The sequence below is a fragment of the Phoca vitulina genome, unplaced genomic scaffold (genome assembly GCF_004348235.1).
Source record: "Phoca vitulina isolate PV1807 unplaced genomic scaffold, GSC_HSeal_1.0 scaffold87, whole genome shotgun sequence".
NCBI classification, from domain to species: domain Eukaryota; kingdom Metazoa; phylum Chordata; class Mammalia; order Carnivora; family Phocidae; genus Phoca; species Phoca vitulina.
This window is the reverse complement of record NW_022589790.1, coordinates 3,777,083-3,785,242: the sequence shown is the minus strand read 5'-3', so window position 1 is coordinate 3,785,242 and position 8,160 is coordinate 3,777,083. Positions and strand designations below refer to the sequence as shown.

The 8,160-nt window shown below is 33.6% G+C and overlaps 1 protein-coding gene across 1 annotated transcript; it reads right to left on the bottom strand.

The window, feature by feature from the left end:
* Positions 1-4,372: 4,372 nt before the first annotated feature.
* Positions 4,373-5,293, bottom strand: LOC116626463 (olfactory receptor 2AK2-like). The gene has a single exon (XM_032395784.1). It carries the CDS (start codon positions 5,291-5,293, stop codon positions 4,373-4,375), a length of 921 nt encoding a protein of 306 aa, XP_032251675.1.
* Between the last annotated feature and the right edge of the window lie 2,867 nt (positions 5,294-8,160).

Genomic DNA, 8,160 nt, shown 5'->3' with positions numbered 1-8,160 from the left:
AAACCACCATGGAAAACAGGATGGAGTTCCTCAAAAAAATTCAAAATAGAATTATGGTATGATTCAGTAATTCCACTACTGAACCTTTATGGAAAGAAAATAAAAACACTAATGAAAAAATATATATGCCCCTATGTTTTTTGCAGCATTATTTACAACAGCTAAGTTATGGAAGTAAATCAACTATCTATCTATAAAGGAATGCATAAAGAAGGTATACCAATATGCAGATAGATGATAGATAGATGATAGATAGATAGATGATAGATAGATGATAGATAAATAGATAGATAATGTTGGAATATTTAGCCATAAAAATGAATGAAACCTTGCCCTTTGCAACAATATGGATGGAACTAGAGGGTATAAACCTAACTGAAATAAGTCAGTTAGGGAAAGACAAGTACCCTATGACTTCACTCACACTGGAATTCAGGAAATGAAACAAAATTACAACAACAAAAAAGATACAAACAGGAAAAAAAAAGAAACAGACACATGTAGAAAACAAACTGGTGGTTGCCAGAAGGGAGGTAGGTGTGGTGATGAGTGAAATAGACAAATGGAATTAAAAGTATGTTTATCTTGATGAGCAATTACAAATGTATAGAATTGTTGAATCATTCTTTATACTCCTGAAACTATTATAACACCATATGTTAAATATATTTGAGTAAAAAAATGTTCATGTTCATGTGCAGGTGAACAGATGGTAAAAAAATAATTAAATCAAAATAATAAACGAATAGAAACAATGAATAACGTAGACCAAATCATTAAAAATAATAAGTTGCTCAAAGTGGAAAGTAGCAATTAGATATAAAATAATATATGAGGAGGTACAGATACAAATTTATGAGTAATCAGCATAGAAAATATTAAAATACCATATTATATTTCTTTTGATGTTGTGACCTAAGGACAGAGTTTATGACACACTACCTAAAATAGCATAGAATTGAAAATTGTCTATCATCCACCAAACAAAATATAAACAGATATTTATTTCCCATCACCAGGAAAATGTAGCATATGTAATAGCATAGAATTGAAAAAATTGAAAAAATTGAAAAAATTCTATGCTATTACATATGTTACATTTATGAATATTAATGTATATGCCCCCTGTTTCCCATGGACAAGAGCTTATATTGAATTTGCATATATGACTAGAATTGCTGGTTCATAGGATATGAAAATGGTCATGGTTTGGAACTATGCGAAGTGGTTTCTAAAATAGTAGAAACAATTTACATTTGTGAGAGAAATATGTTATCCTGAAAGAGGGCATGTACTGCATGGAGCACTGGGTGTTATACGCAAACAATGAATCATGGAACACTACATCAAAAACTAATGATGTAATGTATGGTGATTAACATAACATAATAAAAAAATAAAAATAAAAAGAGGAATAATAGCCAGTAAAATATGTAAACAAACAAACAAACAAAAAACAGATTATTTGTTAAAGTCAAAAAAAAGAATTTTATCTTACAGTAAAAAAGTATGTTCCACGGTTGCATTCAACTGTATTATTATAGTAAATGAGGAGGGGGAGATCAGAGGGGAAGATGAACCATAAGAGACTATGGACTATGGGAAACAAACTGAGGGTTTCAGAGAGAGGGTGCGGGGTGATGGGTTAGCCCGGTGATGGGTATTAAGGAGGGCAAGTACTGCATGGAGCACTGGGTGTTATATGAAAACAATGGATCGTGGATCACCACATCAAAAACTAATGATGTACTGTATGGTGACTAACATAACATATAAAATAAAATAATAAAATAAAATTAAATTAAATTAAAAAATAATAAAAAATAAGATCAAGTGAAGCAAAGTTCTAAAACAAATAACCTACAGCATAAGACCTTTTTATTATACTGTTCAAAGCCCTGATGGTAAACATTCTATAATTTTCCATGAATGTATATTTGGCAATACAGTAATATAGCAAGACAATGATAGTTTAGAAATTCAGAACAATGGGGGACGCATGAGGATAAGATAGAAGCTCTGAAGAGCTCTAACCATTTTACTGTTTTAATTCCTGTTTTGGTGGTGGGCTTACAGATACACTATATATTAAAAACAAATAAGCTAAAGAAAGATACCCTTGGACCAAATATGTAATTTATTTTGAGTCAAGAATGAGTGCCCCTAAGACAAATAAAATAGTTATGAAAATCATTGACGATGGATACATAGATGTAAGTCTTTAACATATATGAAAAATATGTATTTTTGATATTTTTCCTTTTTTATATTTTCTTGTTTTTATCTAAATTCCAGGTAGTTAACATACAGTATAATATTAGTTTCAGGTGTACAATATAGTGATTCAACACTTACATACAACACATAGGGCTCATCACAATTTTATTTTAAATTAAGCACCAATCCATTACATTATGTACACCAACACATAAGCACTAGAATGTTGTTATATATTCCTGATTGGAATATTTGATATTAATACCACAATTTAATTGTCTTATTACATCTAAGCATACACCTTATCTATGACCAAACAAATTTATTCCTAGGTATATACTTAAAGAATTCAGTGTGGGGCTCCTGGCTGGTTAAGTGTCTGCCTTTGGCTCAGGTAATGATGTTGGGGTCCTGGGATTGAGCCCCTCATCAGGTTCCCTGCTCAGTGGGGAGTCGGCTCCTCCCTTTCACTCTGCAACTCCCTCTGGTATTTGGGCTCTCTGCTCTCCCTCCTGCTCTCTCTCTCTCTCCCTCTCTCTCAATAAATAAATAAATAAAATCTTTAAAAAAAAGAATTCAATGCATATGCCCATTAGAAAAGTTGTATAGGGAGAGTTATAGCATTTTTATTTTTAATAGCTGAAAATGCAAAAGCATCCAATGAAAGCAATAGTGATATATCCATACAAGGCAATGATAGACAGCAATAAAAACAATAGCATCATTGCTTGCATTATTGAGGTTATATCTATAAACATTAAGAAAAAGAAGCCAGTTGCACAAGAGGATTTTTTAAATTTATTTTTTATTTATTTATGTTGATGGAAGTTAGAATGATGACCTTAATAGAATTAAATGCTAATAGTGAAGGGGCACAAAGAAATTGGATGATGAAAATGTTGCCCTTACAGTTTTCCTCAACAGTAATAATGATGATTTCTTACTTCCAGTTTTTATTCCAAGATCCTAACCCAATTCTCTGTTTTTATGATTCCCTCACATTTCACATCATATCAATCCAAAAGATTCAAATGTCTCCCTTCTACTAATCTCTGGACTGGTCACTTCATGATTCTCTAACATTACTACTTTTCTCCAAGTCAGCATTTTGTAACAACTGCACTGCAGCAATGCTCTCCTATTTGCCCATTTCAGTCTTCTCTGTGAGCACAGCAATTGTTTCCAGTTTTCTTGGATTAAAAACCAAACTTCTCACAATGGTCAACCTCACATTTCAAATTCTGTATCCATTAACTCTACTCATCTACTGGAGTCCACCAATTTACTCTTTCATTTTCTCTGCCCTGTCCGTCATGTTCCTATCTCAAGAAATTTTTATTTGCTCCTTCTTTTGCCCAGAACATTTTTCCCCCAGAACATTCTTTATGAAGTATCAATTTGAATTATTTACTCATCTCAGTTAAATCTTTTACCAAATATTTATAGTTGCCACTTCATGGATTGTTTTATATAAAATTACAAAATTCCCTGACTTTCCTTATCCCAATCTCCAGCTATTTTCCCATTAATTCCTCTTATTTTAAATATTGTAGTCTTTTTCATATTTATTTTATTAATTTTGTATCTCCCCACATTGAAATGCAAATGGAATGAGATCAAAGTTTTCTGTCAGTTCTTATCATTGTTTACTCCTAGATCACCAATGCCTAGAGCAGTGTCACAAATAGTTAAAACATTAAATCAGTTGTTGAATGAATGCATAAATGAGTGAATTATGTACTTCGCTCTACATTACAGCATATATTTACATAGATCCTTTTAATGGTATGTGTTTGAATAGGTTATATCTCCTTTTTATTGTGTTTCAGATATTAAGGAGGATATTACAAAATATTTGTTGTGACATGCAAATACTGAGTTGACATGGATGAAATCTATTGCTTTAGAGGGCTAAATAATGTTGATAATAACACAATTTTTCCAGCTTAAAGATTGGAAATGCATCCAGTTTCAAAAACTATCTTTAAGCCATTCTGAAACCAGCAGGATTCAAGGTATTTATCAATTTATTTATTTCATAAATATTTCTGAGAGTTTATATATTCCAAAACAGTATTCCAGGCAAAGTGATCTCTGTTGTTTCATCTCAATCAATAAGGATTTCCCAAAGTGATATCTCCTGTACAAATATCCATTATACCAACAGACTTCTCATGGCCCCAATAACTTCTTTATTCCTCAGGCTGTAGATAATTGGGTTCAGAAGAGGTGTGATGATGGTGTAAAACACTGCCACTGTCTTATCCTGTCCCAGGGAATGCAAGGAGTGTGGCCTTGTATAGGTGGAGAGAGCAGTCACATAGAATAGGCTTGCCACAATCAGGTGAGAGGAACAAGTGGAGACAGCCTTTGTCTGTCCTTTACCTGAGCTCATCTGAAAAAACACAATAAGTACACAGGCATAGGATGCTAGAATGGCCAAGAACGGCAGCAGCAGAATAATAAGCCCACTCAGAACGACTGTATACTCATATGTGGAAGTGTTCTGACATGCCAGTTGTAATAGAGATGGAAGTTCACAGAAAAAGTGGTTGATGAGCCGTGATCTACAAAATGGAAGATGAAATACATACAATGTGTGTACTAGAGCATTGATAGAACAACTGGTCCATGCACATGTGACCATGAACCAACAGATCTTCTTGCTCATGAGTAAAGGATAATGCAAAGGGTGACAGATGGCTACATATCGATCATAGGACATGAAACCAAGGAGAAGAGCTTCAGTCCCACCAAGGACTATGAACACAAATGTTTGAATCTCACAGCCTAAAAAAGTAATGGTCTTACTATTTGACAGAAAGTTAGTGGCCCTCTTGGGCACTGTGGTGGTGATGTTCATTATATCCATGAAGGAGAGCTGACTGAGTAGAAAGTACATTGGAGTGTGGAGTCTGGTGTGCAGTCGAATGAGAAGGATCAGTATGATATTCCCCATCAGAGCCACTGCAAAGAGGATTACAATGGCAACAAAGAGGAAAGTGTCCATTTGACCATATTGGAAAAGACCAGAAAGTATAAAATCTGTTTTGATGCTTTGATTTCCTGTCTTCATAGTTTAACCTGAAATATCAGAGCAGATTGTATCTAAAGATTCCATGTAAAGACAATGACTGTACTTCAAGAGAAAAGAAAATGATTATTAATAAATGCCTTGAATTGCCTCCACACCACTGCCCTAGCCAAGTAAAATATACAGACTGTACACTGCTTTCATTTTCTTTGCAAAATGAGTGGAAAACAATGTATCTTATTCCAGTAACTTTCAGAGAATAAACCCTGGATGATGAGAGCTTAACCTATCTCTTTACACACAAGACAACTTTTAGAGAATGTATGCATATTCAATTTCCCTTAGCTTTATACTTATCGATTATCAGATGTATTACTCACACTCAATTACCCAATGAATTTATGACAGTATTAAAAGCACTCTAAATTTCTGTCCAGTTTGAAAAATACATGTTTTATCCTCTTCTTTTCCTTTAAATACAGAATTCTTAGGCCTTTTTAAGCACATACAAAGTTATCTAATTATTTTCCCTCACCTCTAATTCTAAAGGGTAATACTCTGGTAAGTATTAAAAACACTGAATGGGACACCTGGGTGGCTCAGTCAGTTAAGCATCTGCCTTCAGCTCAGGTCATGATCCCAGGGTCCTGGGATGGAGTCCGCATCAGGCTTCTTGCTCAGTGGGGAGCCTGCTTCTCCCTCTGTTTGCTGCTCCACCTGCTTGTGCTCTCTCTGGCTCTCTCCCTCTGACAAAGAGATAAATAAAATCTTTAAAAAATAAAAATAAAAACATTGAATGCTGTAAAAATATTTTCATAAGGTTCAGGAAATTAATTTTAGGCTATGCCACATTACTGTATTATAAATAAAAAAATTCACTTGATGGATGAGGAAAAAGTACAAAGTGCATGTTAAGATGAGAAGACCTAAAAGATATCATGCATCTTCTTTCCCTCAAGAAAGAAATTCTCTAACACCCAGACACCTCCTCCAACATCCAAAAGCATTTCCAGTTGTAGATAAAATTCTAAATGTGAGTGCCAATCACACTAATATAAAATAAATATATTGAGGACTGACAACTTTTATCATATGTTCACCAATATAATTTAAAAATTACAATTCCCAACCTTAAAACAATTGTAATTTTCATGTGGCTCTGGTGCATTAAGTACTGTCTTGGAATTTCAAGTTGAAGTAAAAATATTAAAATAATATCATCTTAAAGTTTGTTTTAAAACCAAACTGGAAACTTGTCAAGAGAAAGGAAGCAATATTAAAATTTATATTTACCATGCTGGATTTCAGAACAAGTTATATGTTATTAGGTCCATAAAGGCTGAAAGTCAAAAATTTCTACCTAAAAAACTTTATCAAATAAGCAATTATATATAGTTATTTTCATCATAATAAAAGCTCATGATTCTTATCATAGTCCACACATATTTTTTGCATTGTTTTTTTCCACATTTCCCTTGAATTTTGAACTCTGCTTTTATTAAAAATCTTTAGTGTAAATTTTATTTAAGGTAAAGGTATTAGGTAACTGATATCAGGAGATAGAAACTAAAGAAATGAGTAGAAATGGAAGCCATACATATAGAAAATGTGTTAGCACCTTCATATTTTCAGTCAGGAATAAGGTCAATATAAAAATGGAATTATTAATGATAATCAGGACTTGCATGGAACTATACAATTTACAAAATAATTTACTTTAATGAAGGGGGGGTATCTGAGGGGGACATGAACCATGAGAGACTATGGACTCCAAGAAACAAACTGAGGGTTTTAGAGGGGAGGGGGTGGGAGCATGGGTTAGCCGGGTGATGGGTATTAAGGAGGGCATGTATTGCATGGAGCACTGGGTATTATATGAAAACAATGAATCATGGAACACTACATCAAAAACTAATGATGTACTGTATGATGACTAACATAACATAATAAAATTAAAAACAAAACAAAACCAACAAACAAAAAAGAACTGCATAAAATTCTCACCAGGTGTTTTTTTTTTACTTCCTGAAATACTTTACCTGTTTTAAATATTTTCATTATTTCAAAAATATTGTTGGATATAAATTTGTGCTTAATATAATGCAAAATGTTATGGTTTAGAGAAGAAAGAAACAAAAATGTTCACTAGCCCCATCAAGAGTACAAGGATGTTCCAGGGTCATGCTCTCTTACATTAGAAGTACACACTGCTACCAAACTCTGGTCCTATCTCACTGTGACAAGATGGTCTTCATCCCCTTTGTCTTTTAAACCTGGGATGATTCATATGCAATATAAGACCAAATAAATCTCAAATACTTAACTCTATATTCTTTTCACATAAATCACTTAAGCAATATGTTCATAAATAGTCCCAATTGAGAAAATGCATGTCAGATGCATAATAGAATTCACACTACATAATCATCAAAGTGAAATGTATTTCTTTAAATAGTATGTCTGACACTAATTGCATGTTTTCCTTTTCAATATAAGTTGTAGGAAACTCATCAAGGCACTCTGATTTCTTTTTTTTTTAATTTTTAATTTTATTTTATTACATTAGTCACCATACAATACATCATTAGCTTTGATGTGGTGACCCACAATCCATTGTTTTCATATAACACCCAGTGCTCCATGCAATACAGGCCCTCCTTAATACCCATCACTGGGCTAGCCCATCCCCCCAACCCCTTCCCTCTAAAACCCTCAGTTTGTTTCTCAGAGTCCATAGTCACTCATGGTCCATCTCTCCCTCCGATTCCCCCCCACACTTCATCTTTCCCTTCCTTCTCCTAATGTCCTCCATGCTATTCCTTATGTTCCACAAATAAGTGAAACCATATGATAATTGACTTTCCCTGCTTGACTTATTTCACTTAGCATAATCTCCTCCAGTCCCATCC

Bases quoted from the DNA above. Each gene is read 5' to 3' on its own strand.
- LOC116626463 (XM_032395784.1), bottom strand. From the start codon at position 5,293: ATGAAGACAGGAAATCAAAGCATCAAAACAGATTTTATACTTTCTGGT.